This window comes from Amphiprion ocellaris, chromosome 8 (genome assembly GCF_022539595.1).
Source record: "Amphiprion ocellaris isolate individual 3 ecotype Okinawa chromosome 8, ASM2253959v1, whole genome shotgun sequence".
NCBI lineage: Eukaryota > Metazoa > Chordata > Actinopteri > Pomacentridae > Amphiprion > Amphiprion ocellaris.
This window is the reverse complement of record NC_072773.1, coordinates 6,238,675-6,259,073: the sequence shown is the minus strand read 5'-3', so window position 1 is coordinate 6,259,073 and position 20,399 is coordinate 6,238,675. Positions and strand designations below refer to the sequence as shown.

Sequence of the window (20,399 nt, the reverse complement as noted above, 5' to 3'; positions counted from 1 at the left end):
GAATTGATGGGACTCGGAAACACCCCCACAATTTAATCAATTGTTCCTTGTATCATTTCCGACAGACAAGGCCCAATAGGTTTTGTAGTAGTATCACAATCACGTGATCGTTAGCAGGCAGCTGACATAGTGTTCACTTGTTGTCATAGTTACAGTGACGCCGTGCCGCGATCTCGCAATGATACAGAAATCTTTAACAAATCCGTGGATCCAGACTATAAGCTGCATCACTGCCAAAATCTAATCACTTAGTCCTTGTGTCATTTCTGACCTTCCCCGAAAATTTCATCAGAATCTGTTAGTCCATTTTTGAGTAATGTTGCTAACAGACAAACCAATGCCAATGCTGATCATCACATAACTCTGCCATGGTCCTTGGCAGGGTAATAACCGGCATCAAGTTAAACACAACAGATGAGTTAATGCACAGCTCCAACACACAGGAAGCTGAGATAACTGTAACAGTCCAAATGCTCAATATTCAAAGTTGCTGACTGTTTTAATGCTGCACTTTGACATAGCTCCAAATGCCTACCTTTAATAATGTACCTGTTGATATACAGAAATCTTTAAGAAATCCGTAGATCCAGACTATAAGCCACATCACTCCCATACTCTAAACACTTGGTCCTTGTGTCATTTCTGACCTTCCCTGAAAATTTCATCCAAATCCATTAGTTCGTTTTTGAGTAATGTTGCTAACCGACAGACAGACAGACAGACAGACAGACAGACAGACAGACAGACAGACAGACAGACAGACAGACAGACAGACAGACAGACAGACAGACAGACAGACAGACAGACAGACAGACAGACAGACAGACAGACAGACGTACGCTGATTGTCACATAACTCTGCTGTGTTCCTTGGCGGAGTAATTAATTAAAAACAACGATGAAAAAAGTACATCTTGAGCTTCGATTTGAAAGTTTGAAGCTAAAAACTGCTTCACTGCGTTTCCTTTTACCTCTAGAAACACTAAAATATCCTTCATCAAACAACCTGAGAGGTCAGAAGAGACAGAAGAGGAGTCTATCGAGTGATTTAGGGACAACGAAGAGAATTTTGTTTCTGAGGATTGGGTAGCAGAGTTTAGATCTTTGTTGAAACCGAGGCTGCAGCATTCTGGATCAACTTAAACTCTGACCTGAGATCAGTCCACTGCAGGAGTTCAGGCTGCCAGAGATAAAAGCACATTCTAAAATTCTCAAAAAAATGTTTTGACATCAAGTCTCTGATCCTCGCACTGTTTTTAAAGTGGTGGGAGGGTGATTTTGGCATTTATTTGATGTGAAGTGGATGTTTAACGCCTGCAATCATACACAAAAACATTACTGTGCACAAGAACAAACATTTGAGATTTATGTAAATTAGATGTAAAACCACACGGCTTTCTTCTTTCTCCAGTTTTTACGGTCGAGCCTCAACTTCTGAGACGGCGGCCTGTTTTAAGGTGTTTACCGCTGAGGGCGACATGTGTATGAAGCACTAACATACAGCACATCCTGACATTCCAGGCCAAGGATGACGTGTAAAGCAGTGCCAGTAAAAACACTTGTCTCCTGAAAAAACGGCATCAACAATATCCAAAAGAAATCATCAAAACAACACGGAGACAACAATGGAAAATAAAAAAAAAGAAAAACATTGCAGAGGTAGCCTGCAGACGAGCTCTCCTGAAGCGGAGCGGCGTGGCTGCTGCCGGTAAATATTTATGGAGTTGTCATGGGACCCGTCCCCGGCTCAGGATACTGTTTAAACAATCTCTATCTGAGCACCGGGAGGCAGACACTCACACTGTATCATTACGGCTCCCATGCGGGCCCTTGTCACAACACCACACACCAGGCAAACAGTGCAGCCACGCCGGCACAGGCGGCTAAAAATAGACGTCTGTGGAGAGTGACAGGGACTGGCGCTGGAGGTTCTGGAGGTCCAGCAGCTCCGGGCCTGAAGGATGGAGCTCGCTGACTGGGACAGGAAAGGTAGGAAGAGCCTGGCGGAGCATCAAGGGACTGTGGCTGGAGGGATGTTTGCTACAGCAAATTACAGATCCGCGTACAGCTTACTGGCAGTTTGTAGATTTAGTACTACACTTCCTTAAAAGTCACAAGAAATAGAAAATAACAAAAAAAAAAAAAAAAGCTGCGGCACAGCATGCCAACACGTCCTAACTTGGAAAAATCACGGATGAGGAAAAGCCCATGTTGGGATCGGAGTGTGGATGTCCTCGCAAAACACAGCAACCAGAAATAAGAAACCAAATTCTGTCTCATCCTGCAAATTTAAAGGCTTCACTCTGACTTTAGCCACACAAATCCATCCCAGAATAACACATTTACATAAAAACTGCTGTCTTTAAAGCAAATTTCAGGTTTAAGTTAGCACCAAAATGATAACAACTGAGAATAAAAATGTCACTGTTTAACTAGGACAAGGAAAAGCCCATGTTGGGATTAAATTCTGTCTCATCCTGCAAGCTTCACTCTGACTTTAGCCACACAAATAACGCACTTCCATAAAAAATACTGCCTTTCTACCATGTTTCAGTTGTAAGCTAACACCAAAATGATAAAAACTGAGAACAAAAATGTCAATATTTTAATCAGGGCAAGGAAAAGCCCATGTTGGGATCAAATTGTCTCATCCTGCAAGTTCAGAGGCTTCACTGTGGCTTTAGCCACACAAATAACACACTTTCATAAAAAATATTGAAGACTGTAAACAACTGTTAGAAGTTTTTACGGATTGAGCAGTACCCCTAAATGTATAACATAGACAATTACTTGACTGATAATGAAAGTAAACTGCAGCTGTAACTTTACAAATGTTTGAAAAAGTCATAATTTCATTATTGTGATTAAAAAAAAAAGACATTTTTTCTATAGTACAACAAAGTTGTACAGGTTTTTTTTGTAATTTTTGAGCATAAAATAGTATGTTCTGCTCTTTCTTAGCTCCAGCAAGCTACGGTGCTGAAAAGGTTTGGAAATCAATACACAGGAAGCAGACACTGGCAGGAGGCTGAGGGGGAAAATGTTAAAATTTGCATCGGAGACAAGAGAAGCTAAAATTAGCACAGAGGTGTTGACAAAGGAGAGAGTGCAGAGCCGGCGTTAAAGTTAAAGCCAGGATGAGAGACTTTGGCTAACGGTAGCTGTCGTTGCCACCAGGTGCTGTATTTATGGAGGGCAGAAGCTGGATCCGGGCTCAGGGTTTGGACTCGGGCCCACAGGAGGAGAGGGCAGCTCTGTTAGCAAAACCTGGCCGAGGACCGACACCAGCTGGAAACAGGAAAGCAGGCTTTCTCGTAACATGAGAGTTCGTCTGGAAAAGACTGGGCTTCCCTGCCCAGGCAATAGTGACTTCACAGACTCCTAAAACATGAAAAATTTAAACTAAATATTTATACACTTAACATGATTCCACACGCAGAGGTTTGCACATACTGCTAATAACTTACGACAAATTCTGTTTGCAGAGACGCCGTGTGAGTTCATCATTAACCAAGTGTTAAAATGGTGATGTATAATCTCCAGCTGAAACATACACTACCGCTCAAAAGTTTGGGGTCACTTAGAAATGCCCTTATTTTTGAAAGAAAAGCATTTTTTTCAATGACGATAACAATAAATGAATCAGAAATACAGTCAGACATTGTTAATGTGGTAAATGACTATTGTAGCTGGAAACGGCTGATTTTTAATGGAATATCTCCATAGAGGTACAGAGGAACATTTCCAGCAACCATCACTCCTGTGTTTTAATGCTACATTGTGTTAGCTAATGCTGTTGAAAGGCTAATTGATGATTAGAAAACCTTCATGCATTTATGTTAGCACATGAATAAAAGTGTGAGTTTTCATGGAAAAACAGAGGAGATCATTTAATGACTCCTGTTTCTATTTCACATATTCAGTTAAAGTCGTGTCTTTTAATGAAGAAGTCTAGTTATGAATGACAGGCTCTCTGCTATCACACACTGTTAAAACATCACATCTATTGTATACCGGCTCTCCAATAATCCGTATCGGCCCTGAAAACCCATATTGGTCGATCCCTAGTGAGATCATTTGATGGTGTAAATAACTTCAAATAAATTCCTTCATGTGATGAAATCCAGCTTTGATCCAGATAAAGTGTGTTGACAAGACTCTCTTTGTGCCTCCAAGTGTCACTGAGGCGACGTCATCCGAATCAGATAAGAAGATGATATGATCCCCTCCATCCTACATGACATGTTGCTATTGGATAATTGTTTTTGCAGAACCTGAGCTGAGATCAGATTAGACCCTGTCGCTGATACACAAGTTAGACCAAAGCTCGAAAAAGACATGTTAATAAAAACTACTAGCGTGTTCTGGGTGTAAGTTCACACCAAAATGATAAAAACTTGAGAATAAAAATGTCAATGTTTTAACCAGGATGGGAAAAAACAAGTTGGGATCAGAGTGTGTCCACATTTGAAGATGCTCAAAAACAGTGCAACAAGAAATAAGAAATAGAATTCTGTCTCATCCTGCAAGTTTAAAGGTTTCACTATGGCTTTAGTCACACAAACTCATTCTAAAATGACACATTTTTATAAAACTTGTTGTCTTTCTAGCATGTTTCAGGTGTAAACTAGCACCAAAATGATAAAAAACTGAGAATAGAAATTTCAGTTATTTAACTAGGACGAGGAAAAACCCATGTTGGGATCAAATGCTGTCTCATCCTGCAACTTCACCTTCAAAACTGAAAGAAAAAAGGCTTTACTCTGGGTTCCTCCACATAAATGCATGCCCAAAGATCACACTTTTATAAAAACTGCTGTCTTTTGAGCATGTTTTGGGTGCAAGCTAGCACCAAAATGCTAAAAATTGAGAATATAAATCATTTTTTTTTAACCAGGACAAGGAAAAGCCATGTCGGAATCAGAGTGTGACCACATTTGGAGATGCTCACAAAACAGTGCAACAAGAAATGAGTAAAAGTAATCTGCTCTGCAAGTTAAAAGGTCAAATAACTCATCCTGCAAATTCCCCTTCAAAACTGGAAGAAAAACACACATCAGTGCTTCACTCTGGCTTTCTCCACACAGATTCATCCCAAAAATAACACACTTTTATAAAAACTTTCTATATTTCACTTAAGTTAGCACCAAAATGATAATAATTGAGAATAATAATGTCAGTGTTTTAACCAGGAAGATGAAAAAGCCATGTTGGAATCAGACTGTGACCACATTTGGAGATGCTCAAAAACAGTCCAGCAAGAAACAGGAAACCAAACTCTGTCTCATCCTGCAAGTCTAAAGGATTCACTATCTCTTTAGCCACACAAACTCATCCTGAAATGACACATTTTTATAAAACTGCAGTCTTTCTAGCATGTATCAGGTGTAAGCTAGTACCAAAATGATAAAAATTGAGAATAGATTTTTTTTTTTTTTAAACCAGGACAAGGAAAAGCCCATGTTGGGATCAAAATCTGTCTCATCCTGCAAGTCCACCTTCAAAACTGGAAGAAAAAAAGGCTTTACTCTGGGTTTCTCCACACAATTTCATCCCAGAATAACACACTTTCATAAAAAAACGCTGTCTCTCTACCATGTTTCAGGTGTAAGCTAGCACCAAAATGATACACACAGAGTAAAAATTAGATTTTTTTTAACCAGAATAAGGAAAAGTAATGTTGAGATCAGAATGTGACCACGTTTGGAGGTCATCGCAAAACAGTACAACAAGAACTAAGAAACCAAATTCTCTCACCCTGCTAATTTAAAGGCTTTACTCTGGTTTTAGCCACACAAACTCATCCTAAAATGACACATTTTTATAAAAACTGCTGTCTTTCTATGCATATTTCAGTTGTACGCTAGTTTCAAAATGCCAAAATTGAGAATAGAAATTTCATTTTTTTTAACCAAGACAAGGTAAAGCCCAAGGTGGGATCAAATTCTGTCTCATCCTACAAGTTCACCTTCAAAATTAGAAGGAAAAAGGCTTATATGCAAATAACTTCAAATAAACTCCTTCCCGTGATGAAATCCAGATGCACAGCTTTGATCCAGATAAAGTGTGTTGACAAGACTCTCTTTGTGCCTCCAAGTGTCACAGAGGCGACGTCATCCGAATCAGGTAAGAAGATGATATGATCCCCTCCATCCTACATGACATGTTGCTATTGGATAATTGTTTTTGCAGAACCTGAGCTGAGATCAGATTAGATCCCATTGCTGACACACAAGTTAGACCGAAGCCCGATAATCTGGTGGCGGGACGCAACCTCCATCTGCGGGTGTTGAGTCATAGCACGTGTGAGTCACTGATGGGGGGTTTTTAGGGGGGTGACAGGGTTAATGATGCCTGCTGAGGAGCACTAACTGGTTGGATGGCTGGTTGCTCCTGATAGGACCCCCAAGGGCCCACAGAGCCCCATGGCCCATTAACTTGCAGAGCCAACGCACAGGATGGAGGTCCACGCTGGGCTGGCTCCCAATACAAACACTCGGCCGGCCAAAGAAGTCTCAACTTATACAAGCCATACAAAGGAGCAGCGACATGGTTGGAAGGCGTTTGTGTGTGTAACTGGAATGTAGCTGGACTAAAATAACAACATAGAAAGTCAATAATGCACATCACATGTGATCCAGGTCAACACTGGTCGCGTGCCCAATACAATGCACCATCAAACACTGGGACTGAAATAGAACTCAGGAGTCAAACTGCATGTGCAAAGTATAAATAAAAGGAAGAATGCCGCCCTGAGCGATTATGTAATTTATGCATTAGCCTGCAGGCTGTACGAAATTGCTGAAAACCCATCCACTGTGCTACTGTTTTCTGGAAAGTTAATGACATTCACCCAGAGCCCAGCGATAAAAATATAACAATGAGTCTATATGAAGCCAAGACCTGCCAAGAATATCCTGGCAGATATTTGCCCTTTCAGAGATTAAATGCAAAAACTAACCATAAAAGTTAATAAACAGAGGTACCACGTGTCATAGAAACACCTCTTTACAGCTTTCTTGGCTCACACCGAGCAGGAAAACCAAGAAACAAAGTTAAAGTCAGTCCTTATTTAAGCAATTCCGCTGTGGTTATGTGACCTAGTGTATATAATACTGCGTTTACATTAAGTATTTTGTCACGCTGCCAGAGTGTGTCTGCATGCAGTGCTTGAGGCTCCCGGTGAAAATATGGGATGCGTGGAGAGACACGAAGAAGAGGCCCTGACTGTTGATTTTAAGGAGCTGGATCAGAGCCTACACCTTAACCCAAGCATGGGAAGGCAAACCTCACATGCACAGCGTGGAAAACCACATACATCATTTTAGTCTCTAACAAATAAGATTAATGGGAGCTCTGCTGGGGCGTGCACATTTCTGTGGTGTCCGAAGCACAGCAGCCAAACCAGACGGACCGCAGCGCAAGACCTCTGGGGCTGGCATGGCGAGCCTCCGTGAATGACTGGCCTCGTCTGTCACTCAGCAATGAGGCGTCATCCGCAGGACGCACAGCATCAACCGTTATTATTATCATTAATGTATTCTAAGTATAAATGGAATCTGCAAAGGGATACGGGGGATTTAGGACTGTAAACATTAACTCCAAACATGAGTGGAATGTGCGGCGTGAACAAGAAAATGTGTTTTGATAGCTGATTTGGAGGTCAAATGGAAGAGAGTGTATAAACATTCCCCCTAAAAATAAAAATTACACACATCCCGGTGGAAAAACCAGACAAAGTGGCATTTATGGCGTGTTTTGGTCGATCATTGGGAGTGAGAGCGGCTATGAGAAACAAAAAGAACAAAATGAAGCAGACAAAAGGCAGCTAGCTCGTAACTGCTTCGATCAGATAACGACTAACAAGATCTTGGCTGTGACATCGGATTGCCAGATAAAGCTGCCCACAGTAGCTTCCACAAAGTAGTAACAGCCACCTACCTAGCTGCTGCCGCTACTCTCGTATCACGGCAGCAGCGTTTGATAGCTAATCTCTTAGCGCTGATAGTGAGGGGTGCTGTGGCCATTTTGTGCAGATGCCGGTGCAGATAATGTTCACGGGCCTGTCGTCGCAAACAACCAAGACTGTGTGTGGGAGTGCAGGGAGATAGAGATAACTTTGACTAAATCTCAGAGGCCTTTTTTTCTGTCTTCTTTCACTGGTTCATCACTTTGAGAGAGAACCAAACTAGAAGAAAAGAGAGATTTCTGATGCCATCTGTTTGATCTCTGTTTGTGTTCGGCACTGGAATGAGGCTGAAGGGGGAATTGCACGAGCACGAATAAAATAACTTTCTTTCCCAGAAAACCCAAGAGACAAGAATTAAGAGAAAAGCGGGAAATCTCACCTGCATGGTAGGCCACTGACCCTCGGCTCCATCCTGGGTGTCTGTTCTTGGGGTAATCCTGCATGAAAACAAACAAAACATTAGAAAATCTACACCAGAGTTCAACATATCCAGACTTCCTCAGTAATAGTTAACAGGTATGTCGAAGGTGGTTTTCAACTTTCTTTGTCAACTCAGACTTTCTGCTTCAAACTCTGTTCACATAAAAGAGGGCGTTTAACGCATTGTGTGACTCTTCTTTGGCACAAATTAAAATGATCGTGTTCAGCTGCTTCAGTCAACAGGTTGTTTAAATAGAGAATAATGAGGAAAATAAAATGTATGATGGGGAAAAGCTGCGACTGCAAATGATGTAAGACAGGAATGGTGGTAGAAAACTGTTAAACGTGTGTAATGTATTTATTTTACAGATCAATGCAGCTGATTATTGATAACTAACAGCTGCACATTAAATATATGAAGTTTAATAACTTTAAACATGATATTGTATTGAAATGCATGTAGTTAATTAATGGTCAGATCAAGGGGAAATTAATGTTACTGATTGAATATTCTCTGTAATAAAACCAGTAGAATAATCAATGGTCTAATCAGTGTTCTATCAGCTGCAGTGTAAATGGTCTTGGCAGCAAATCAGGATCAAACTTAACATATTTACACAATTTCAGCATCACCAGGTGAACACATGTAGGTTCCCATGGCAACGTGATGCATACAGTGTGTGATACTGTAACTACACGGCTTCACTCAGTGGTTATAGTAACGTGCAGATCAACATGTTTGCAGATAAAACATTTTTCATCAGCTGAGAATCTGAGTCACTCATAAATAATAATCAGGAAACGATTTGGTTAAAGTGAGATGCTTTTTACAGCCGATTTAAATCTGAAACTCTGAACAAAATCCAACCAGGTTAGCTCCTCAGCATCAGTTACCATGGAGATCTAGCACCACAGCATCAGTTACCATGGAGGCCTAGCACCACAGCATAAGTTACCATGGAGATCTACCACCACAGCATCAGTTACCATGGAGATCTACCACCACAGCATCAGTTACCATGGAGATCTAGCTCAACAGCATCAGTTATCAAGAAGATATAGTACCACAGCATCAGTTACCATGGAGACCTAGCACCACAGCATAAGTTACCATGGAGATCTACGACCACAGCATCAGTTATCGTGGAGATATAGCACCACAGCATAAGTTACCATGGACACCTAGCACCACAGCATAAGTTACCATGGAGACCTAGCACCACAGCATCAGTTACCATGGAGGCCTAGCACCACAGCATAAGTTACCATGGAGATCTACCACCACAGCATCAGTTACCATGGAGATCTAGCTCAACAGCATCGGTTAACATGGAGATCTAGCACCACAGCATCAGTTACCATGGAGACCTAGCACCACAGCATAAGTTACCATGGAGATCTACGACCACAGCATCAGTTATCGTGGAGATATAGCACCACAGCATAAGTTACCATGGAGACCTAGCACCACAGCATCAGCTACCATAGAGATCTAGCACCACAGCATCAGTTTCTATGGACATCTAGCTCCACAGCATCAGTTACCATGATGATCTAGCTCCACAGCATCGGTTACCATGGAGATCTAGCCAGGTAAAAAGAGAGCCACTTTTGTGATACTAAAAAGTTTGACTTTTGGTTCAACACGCCTGCTAGTCCACCAATCTCACTTCGTAGTTCAGCTCTCTGGTAACGTCACCAGATACCAGAGAAGAGGAGCTAATCTTTAACACACCTTTAAAATCCTTCTCTGTTTGTTGATTAAATCCCTAAAAATCATCTAAGTTTGTCAAATTTGCATATTTAGAAGCGGTTTATATGTGATTACCTGTGATTCTGCTCAAACTACTCTGGTAAGATGTAATATTCGAGTAATTCAGGTGTAATTGTTTAAACCAGAAACTGATTCTGAAGAGGAACAATTATGAAGGTCCATCCTGTAAGTTCATGGAATTGGTTTCTTATTGTACGTGTACACAAGATTCATGCATTTATTCTTTTAATTACAAGACAGGCCAAACATTTGGAAGCAACTTCAAGTTTCTGTTCACGATGCCTTCCTTAAAAACCGGTATGAATTCTGTGGATTCTAGGATGCATTTACTGCATGATCAGACTTTGCTTTCATTGATATGCACCATTTTCTTCAATTTACTTTTGGGTATACACTATTAAAAAAGTTTGAGGTGTGATGCTCTGATTTTACCGGTCAGGCCCACTTCAGATCAAATTGGACTGCGTGTGGCCCCTGAACTAAAATGAGTTTGACACCCCAGGCCTACATGATATGTTGCATATTTGCATTTCTAAATGTACTGTTAAAAAATTTCTAATTTATTAATCGTAGGAGCTTCAGTAGAAATCAACTGGACTTCTCTTGTAGGTTCATGAAGACGTTTCAGCTGAAACATCGAACCTACAAGAGAAGCAAATGGCATTTTAGGCTAACAACTAGCATTCCTAGGCTAGTCAAAGCATTCCAAGGCTAGTCCATTGCCAGCAAGTAGCATTAACGGGATAACAACTGTCATTTTCACCTGAAACGTCTTCAAGAACCTGGTTGATTTTTTTACTGAAGCTCCTACGATTTCACCCAACTGTGAATCTACACAGACAGATTTAGTTAATGTACAATTATTGTCCTGTGTTCAATTATCAATGATATGTGTATTTTTTTTTATGTACCTGACAGTGCCTGTGACAACAAATATCCCCTTGGGGACAATATCGTCTATAAGTAAGTAAGTATGTAAGTCTGTATGTAAGTCTGTATGTATGTAAGTCTGTATGTATGTAAGTCTGTATGTCTGTATGTCTGTATGTCTGTATGTCTGTATGTATGTATGTATGTATCTATCTATCTATCTATCTATCTATGACAGGATTGCTGATTAATTTCATTGCAAAATGTGCAATGACAACAAAATGGATTCTGTTTAATTCTATGCGTCGCTTCAATGATTCCATTCATTGTCTATGTGAGCCCCTCTGCAATGCATTCTGGTAGCACTGCGTTGCATTTCCTGCTTCTCATTTGCACTAAGTTGAGGTCTTTTGGCTATTTTATGCAAATGAGGAGCATTAAGCATGATCGGGCCTCTCGCAAAACTTCTGAAAACTCTTAAAAATAACTGTTATTACACAAAGACCGATTCATCAGAAATTTTCATAAGAAGGAACCAAACAAACAACTTGAGCTAAAGTGAATCCACACAAAACTCTGCCAATACTATAATAATACCTTACGGAATTCATGAAATATCCACAAACAACAGTAGTGTTTCACAAATTCTGCTTGGAAAATGTCCCAGATAAACATAAATGTAAATAATCTCATCAGACCCACACAGCTGAATAAAATCAGCTCTTTCTTTGTTGTGGCATGATGCCTCGGCAGTGAGTGAGCAGATAAAACGTTAACTGCACCAAAATGAAAGTGAAGGTTGACATCTGAGATGCCAGAGATAACAGAGTCCATGTTTATGGTGATGAAGGAATAACTGAACCCAGAGAAACAATGAAGGTCTTTGATGCATCTGTAATAGTTCTGGGGCTCTTTGGCAGACGCACCAAACAACTGAGGTCTTGCTTTTATTAATGTGCCTCACCATATGGAAGAACCAAAAGCCTAATGTGTTAACTGTTGCTAAGCCAAGATTGGACCCAGCAAGGACTGGACAACAGCAGGTATGTTACTGCAATATTTGGCACTACCTAAAGCAAAATTACCAGCAACAAAATAATAATTTAAAGAAATATTTTTGTTGAAATCCACCTTTGTTTATCAATGTTCAATGTACTTAAGCAAAACAAACATTTTTGCGTGTCAAGTGGTGGGAAATAACAATAAAATGCATAAAGTTCTGTCAAATAAGATAAAATCTCCAATTAATGCAAGACACGAATGTAAAAAAACCAAAACTGCAATGATTAATTGATTATTTGTCAGTTTTGTAAATTAATTGCCCAAAATGTTAATAATCAAGTACTTTTTATTCATACATTTAACTTTATAACTCACAATTTTGACTTTTAATCCAATACTTTTCACTTTTAACTCACAGACTTTTTATATTTATGTCATCAAACTTAAGAATTAGAAAAGTTGAAATTATTATTTGTGAAGATACAAAGTGAGATTTTAGTTAATAACACAACTCTGAATCGTAACTCAGATTTAATTTGGACTTTTGGCATCACCCAAAGAAAATCACCAGTGCCCAAATGACAGGAATTGAGAATATTTTTAAGAATCGTGATTTTTTCAATCCAGCTCTGCTAATTTGAGTTCTTTTTACTCAAGTAAAACAGACATTTTTGATGGTCAAGTGGTCAGAAATAACATTAAAATGCATAAATTTCTGTCTAATGAGATAATACAGACTCTTTGGCTTTATTGTCTGTGCAACGATCGCACTTTTGTAGTGAGTCACACCTCCAAAGACCCGTTCTGAGCCAGGAAAAACTTACAAGAAGTCAGTCAGTTGCATCAGTAACTCGATTTAACACGACCGACTGTGTTGCATAGTGTTTCCAGTGCTGTAAGCATTGCTTTTTTTAAAATTCCTGAACCCACGTTAACACGTTAATGAGGAGGCCTTTCCGAGTCGCCGTCTGTTTTGGATACCTGTCAGTCTGCTGCTGCTCTCGGAGCTGTGGATGTGTTGTCTCTCCATCTGTCTGCATGTACAGTATGAGCGCCTCTCTCCAGGTTTCACCATGCCAACAGAAATAACCATCGGGCCAACTTTCGGATAAGATCAGAGCATGACTCAGAGGTAATTACCAGAGATTTTCATCTGTCTTTCTGGGCTGCACCTCCATTATTGTAGAGACACACTACTGAGCAAGAGAAAAGAAGAAGAGGGCAATGACATTATGGTCTACTTTTGTCTCTCAGGGGGCTACATCTTCCCACCCTGTGCCTTTTAGCTAATATTAACAGTCACAAAAGCCAACCAAGTCAAAGAAATATGACCAGGAAGAAGTCCAAAAAGCCAGTCACTGCTTTTATCCAAACAGCCGCTGATGACTGATGCAGGCAAAAGAGCGAAACAGCGCAGATGAAATTATCACCATCAGCACCTGTGTGGAGGAACAGGACAGTCTGCCGGGCAGCGTCTGAGGCCACGACATCAGGGAAACATCAGCGATCCTGTCTGCCAACCCTGCTGGGAGTTGGAGGAACAGGAAATGGAGATGGATGGGGGGGAAAGTGAGAGCAGGACAGAGTGAGACATCAGCGGAAGAAGATGAGGAGACATGGAGGAATGCAGCTACCGCTCCAAAGCCTGAAAACCCTCCTGATCCGCCAAGTCTGCTCCTCTTCCCCCCTTCGTCTCGACCACAAGCCCGAGGATTCCTCCGGCTGACTGGCATGTGGGCTGCATCTCCACCAGGAGGGGAGGAAAAGTCTGATTGATGAGCCTCAGACACTGACCTGATCAGCGATTTGGACAAACGCTCTAAAATAAGACGACATGAGGAACGGCTAAACAAATAACGGGGGTGGATTTATGGCGCTTTAATGTAAACCGCAGACTTGTGTCTGATAAATGGATCAACTGTTAAACGCCTGTTTTCATAGCTGTCTTCTTGGTAATTGTTGCATCCATCATCTCTAATTCAAAACATCTCCTCGGCGTGCTAGATCCATCAAATAAATATGTTTAGATATGTGTAGTGAGAAAACCTGAAGCAGCCTTCTCTTTTCCACACACCAAGAATACAACTTTATAACAACGCAGTAATTACATGAGCTCCTATCTTGTAAGAAACAATGGCTGGATTAGACTTCATGCTCCCCAGGGGATGAACAACTTTGGTGATAAATCCTATTGCGCCACCCAGAGAAGTGTCAGAATAAAATTTCTCTACATTCTTTGGGTCAAAATTGCAATTTGTCCAATACTTTGGTTTAGGACCAAAAACCTCCAACATTTGGGCTAATTTACGCCCACACACAAACACACATGCAGCAACCGCAACTAATGCAACCCAGGATAGTGTTCTCATCCTGGAGGGCTTTTCTCATGTAATATCAAAACATACCATTAGAACTATAAACAACTACTTTTAAAATTGTCTAAAATTAGTCGCTAAATGAACAAAGCTGTTCAGTTGTTTCTCATTTATTCAAGAATGTTCATGGTTTGTTGAGGGCATCCAAATTCAGCCTTATTTTTAATGATGGTGTCACGCATGTAGATATCAAATGCAAATTTAAACCTGCAGAAAGTTTGTCTCCCCCATCTGGAAATGACAGTATTTACACAAACACTGTCGATGTGTCCTCATAACACAGAGCTTCTTTTTCTTTACCTCGATCATCAGAAACTTCATATGGAGTGGTGCCAACTCCTCAGTAAGGAAAGTAGCTACTGGCTGTCCTAAAAGTCGCTAAATGACATCATCGCCTAATTTGCATATTTCCCGTTTGCATGTAATTGTAATCAATGCTGTAGGAGAGAGGAATAACATTGTGGGAGAGACAAAAAGTGAGTATAAAACACCCAAAATATGTTTTTGAACTAGAGGCTAAATGCAGTGATTTATTTTAGTATGACAGTAAAGAAACATTTTGATTTATATCCCGCTCTGCAAGCCAGGACGGGATCTGCAGCGACCTTGTGCATACGCGATTCATCTGCCGTCTGGCCACGGAGTGATGTGGGTCTCCTCTAATCAGACAGTGGGATGTTGTGGGGTTAAGAGACTGACCGCCTGTGCTTTGTGAAGGGGAGGATCTCACAGAAGCACCTGCTTCTTGTTGAGGACAGTAACTGCAGACCGATCCGAGCTTTCATGTCAGTCTCCAAAACACCAGAAAAAGTCACTAGATTTGTCGCTAGTCGCTTTTGACAAAAAAAAGTCGCTAGGAGGCTTTGGAAAGTCGCCAGATTTAGCGAGAAAGTCGCTAAGTGGGCAACACTGCATACAGATGCGACCTCAGCTTTTCCTCCTTTGACTTCACTAAACTCCCGCTAAAGTTCTTCAAAAAGTTCTCTGCCTCACAAGAAAATGTCACAGAAAAAAAGATTGTTCTTGTATTATTATTTTTTTTGCAAACATAGTCTCCTTTAACTTCACTGGACTTGGTTTCACTGATGTTCACGCTTCACTATTCTGGCAGAAGAAGGTCAAATCTTGAGCGTCCAGACACTCCTTAACAGCATGCACGACCTCATCATTAGTCTAAAAAAGGTGCCGATGCAGGTAAGATCATAGTTTAGGAAACAGAAGTCAGACTGTGAAGTTTTCCTTTTCTTTTTTATTTGATTGCTTCAAACATTAGAGTTTTGGTAGACAGTGATATCAGGCTTTATAGTAAACAGTTACGCATCATAATGGGAGTCACGTCGCTTGTTTCCAGTTAAGGCCGAGAAATTTTTAAAGCACCCTTGTAGTTTTCGCCATTGCAGCTGCACTTTAGCTTTGACAAACCATTTTTACATTGTTTAATGTAAAATTCATACTAGACTAGTGTAGGGATGTTCCTTCAGACTTCAGATTTAAAACTCTTGTTTACTGCAGGTACAAATAAAGAGAGATTTACTTAATCAACTTATTCGGCATCGTGTCAACTCTTTAGGGGTAAAACCATCTCAATCACAGCACACAAGACACATTTCTGCTGTCTGCCTCAGCTTACAGACAGAAATACGACAGACGTTGAATGTTTTCTTCTCCGTTCATATGAAATATTGGTCCTTTCCAGGTCGACTGGTCAGTCAAACTGTACACATCCGTCCAAATTTTCATTGATCAGGATGTCACTTTCATAAGGAGAAAAGAGCCACATGAACAGACTTCCAGCATTAATCCATTACTTTTTCTGACAAATTTCCTGTGAACATCCCACATTTTCACAACTTTAAACTTCCCCAGCTTAATGGAGACTGCAGAGTTCAACTTATTTTATGTTTCCTGAATGTTTACTCTGATTTGGGTCCAAACTCACGGACCTCATGTCATCCATGTAGCAGCTCAACAACCAACATGGCAGATCATCTAAAAACGGCTGGCAAACTTGTCTGTTTCATTCTTTAGTAGCTTTTGTGCTGGAATCACCAGTTAATGTAGTTCCAGTGTCAGAAAAAGTACACAACCATTCAAAAGTTTAGGGTCACCCAGACAAATTCTTTTGAATCCTGCAGCAGATGGTGTGACCTAAAAAGAGGTTCGATCTCAAGATCATGGAGTCAGTCTGGGTCAATCTGTGCACAAACTAACCTAAGAGAACTGGTCCTATGGTACCTCATTTTGTATGAAGCTAACTAATAAGGCAATATTTTTGAAAAAAACATCCTCATGTTACTTACGCACAGTAATCTTAGAAGTCAAAACCATGTTTTTTTCAGCAAATACTCAGTAATCTACAAAAACTATAGCAGTTAATCTGCAAACACTGTTGTTCAGTAAGTGATGATGCTACTGAATCACACCTACACTGCATCTCTATCAACAATTTGAAGAGATAACACCATGTCAAACAGCCGTCACACACTCTAAACTGTCCAAACAGGGTCGCTGCCCCTGTTTACCTACAGAAGCGCAAAGAAATGCGAGCTGCTTCTTCAAAGAACAACAAACACTGGGGTTGTGTCCGCAGCACGCCGCAGCAAAGACCTGAAATATCAGATCCACAGCTGCTGTACACCGGTGTCATTGGAGCAGCCTGCATTTCCACACTGTGGCAGAGTAAACAAGGCAGTGGGAAGGTGCGGGCAGAGAGGAAAACCATGTGGAAGCAGATACCCATCATCTAGCGCGGCTATCAAACCGACATATCGCGGAGCCGTCTAAAAATATAACTAAAGCCATGAATTACCATAGAGGTGCCTGTATGGGTGTGCGTGTGTGTGTTGAAGGTACAGTTTGCAGGGAGGGAATATTGTGTGTTTCTGTTTGTACGTGCCTCACTTATAGGGGTTGGGCAAAGACTGTGTAGGAACTAATGCAGGTCTGTTTGTTTAACCCCATGTCATCGGGCTAAAACCTCGAGCTCCCCACACGATAACAGCAACTGACATTAGCTGATGATTTGTCTGGGGATGGGAGAACAAACTATCTGTGTGCATTTGTTTGGGCATGTTCAAGAGTTTTTATGGATGCAAGTGTACATGCAAGATCCAGACAGACGGCAGCAGGAAGAGTTTGTAGGACAGAGTGCATGCAAGGCGTTTATAGCTTAGCAGTGTCATTATTTTATGAACAAACAAAACTTCACTTCGTTGTCTGTGTAGTTTCTCATTCATCCAGGTCATGGTTATCCAAAGACAACAACAACCCCCTTTGTCACTCCCTGGCTCCCAACGACCATCGTTGAGGAGCCAGATGGGCCTTGGCAATGGTCGTCGGAATGTGAATAGCACTGACCACACCTCACAGAGGTTATAAGCTGAGGCAACATCAACCACCACCAGAACTGAAGAAGCCTCTTGGATGAGAGGTGAAACGTCTTCAAGGAACTTTCTTAAAGTCCAGTTGGACTGATTTACACAACTTCGGAAAACTTCACTTCACAAAATCATTAACTTTATCTATTTGTGGAAATCTTTTAGCATAGAGCATAAAATAGCATGTGCATCTTAACTGCAAGAATTTTGGTCTAATTCTAGGGATGAGTTTACCTGTCACAAACAGAGTGCAGAATTAAGATTGTAACAATATAATACTGCAGCTAACAATCATTTTCATTGTCTAGTAATGTACTAATCACTTGTCCCACTCATTAATCAGTCGTTTTGTCTATGAAATGTCAGAAAATAGCCAAAAATGCTTGGTGTGGAATTTCCTACAACCCAAGTCCACATCTTAAAATTATCTTTTGTCATCTGACAACAATCCAAAACCCAGACAATAAAATACATCATTTATGACAAGAAAGCATTAAAAAGTTACATTTTAGCAGCTGGAAAAAGCAATTGTTTTCATAACCCCTAACCCTATCATATAAGATCTTAGACAGTTATTTTTCTGTAATTAATTAATTGAAATGAATGCGCAAAAGTCCCAATCCTAATGGAAACAATTTAAAAATATGGATAGTAAATTATCTATAGTATGTAGAGCCTCCATCTTTAGCAATAGTTCCAGTATTGCTAACATCTGTGGGCACTTTGAAAACTGTTGTACATTGTGCACATATTGTGTTTTTTATTACTCCGCCAAGAAAGTTATGTGACGATCAGTGTAGGTTTGTCCGTCTGTTTGTCTGTTAGCCACATTACTCAGAAATGGACTAACGGATTTGAATGAAATTTCCAGGGAAGGTCAGAAATCACACAAAGACCAAGAGGTTAGATTTTGGCAGTGATGTGGCTTTTAGTCTGGATCCACGGATTTGTTAGAGATTTCTGTATCATTGCGAGATAGCGGCACGGCGTCACTGTAACTATGACAACAAGTGAATGCTACGTCAGCTGCCTGCTAACGATCACATGATTGTGATGCTACTACAAATCGACCGCTGCGGACTTATCGGGACTTATCCATCGGCAATCACACAATGACTGAGCAGCCTTGGCAGAGTACTGCGCTCTCTGAGTGCTTTTCTTGTTATTTATTGCGTCATACTGCAGAGAAGACTTTTTTGAGTTGTCTCTACTTATAGCCTTGGTTGTAACTTTAAAAGATGTGGCAGGAACTATATGTTGCTTTAAAAAGAATAAACCCACAGTTAATACAAATACAACAGAAGCAAAATGGGCTGCTCGGGGTTCAGAGGGTTAAACCTCACGATACACCTCGGAGCACCTCGTACAGTGTTGTTGTACTGCTGGTGCCGTGTGTTTGCCATGGCACAGTACCTGCACCTTGTTTTATCCTAAATCAACCCCTTAGAATAAACACATTGAGAGCAGCAGCCCAGTTAGTAGGACTGCTGCATCACAGGAGGAAGAGGAAGAGCTCTGTTCCCAGGACCTGGTCCCGGGGCAAACCAGGACAGAGGAAACAAGGCCATTCCAGTCTCCTGAGCAGTTTAATTTCTTGTTTGTGTGTAAAAGTGGGTCTGCTGTGGTATGTGTGTGTGCCTTTATGACTGTGCTAATGTACATTAGGAGTGACTCAATGTAGTAATTAAAAACATGGTCTTCACTTTACTGACGAAACTACCTACCGTCACAGCCATCTCAAATTTCCCCAACCTGCCTCTTCACTTTACTGTCCACCTTTTTGTTTTGTTTTTTTTTTTGTGGGATTTTAGGGGTTTGTTTTTCAGGACATGAGGGTGTTCCTGCTTGTTCCTGTGGTTTCCAGATTCTGAACAGCTTCCCTTGATTTTTATAACTCTCAAACTTTTTACCTTGCCACCCTCCTCCCCTCTCGACGCTCTTCCACCCCATAACTAATCCTAGATCTCCCTTTGTCCCACAGCCTAGCAACCGGAGTGTGTACCGGATGAAAAACAACCACTCTACCAAGCGTATGCATGCTGTACATTCACAGGGACCCTTATCTTCAGAGGAATGAGGGAGAAAGCGAGGGTCATGCCAGGTCTAGGGTCAAAAACAAATCTCAGAACACACAAAACAAAACAACGCTTTTACCTTACGCACAAAGAATTCAAAACTTATCACACTGCACAAATTCCTCAGACTTCCTCAATGGACGGGAAACTGGCAACATAGTGGCTTGGGGGATTCAAAAATTTACTTCCATCTTTTTTTGTTTTTGGTTAATGAGATGCTTTGCTTTTAACATGATAAGCCTCAACGTCATTTGCATCAGAGCATTGGAATTCTGACCAGAACCAAAACAAAGTGCAGCGAAATGGGACTGATGAGCCGTGCAACATGTAAACAAGCCTAACATGGTGTCTGAGCATGAGCATTAAGTTAGCAGAGCATCAGCAGCAGCTGCAGCCTACACATGATGCGTTCAAGTGCAATTTTAAACTCTACACCCAACTAGGAGCATGTGTGTGCATACGGACCCATTCTTAGCTCCGTCGCAGGATATTTCAATGGTTTTCATGTCTATTTCTACAGAAAACAATTCAGGTAATA

At 40.9% G+C, this 20,399-nt stretch overlaps 1 protein-coding gene across 3 annotated transcripts in view; it reads right to left on the bottom strand.

The window, feature by feature from the left end:
- spryd3 (SPRY domain containing 3) overlaps window positions 1-20,399 on the bottom strand; it is an 87,121-nt gene that overhangs the window by 17,782 nt on the left and 48,940 nt on the right. For all 3 annotated transcript variants that reach the window (XR_008602516.1, XM_023261242.3, XM_023261243.3), the window contains exon 8: window positions 8,348-8,405. Coding sequence is in view for 2 of the 3 variants with exons in the window: in XM_023261242.3 (XP_023117010.2) it covers window positions 8,348-8,405 (58 nt within the window). In the remaining variant the exon portion in view is untranslated. The remainder of the gene's footprint in view (window positions 1-8,347; window positions 8,406-20,399) is intronic.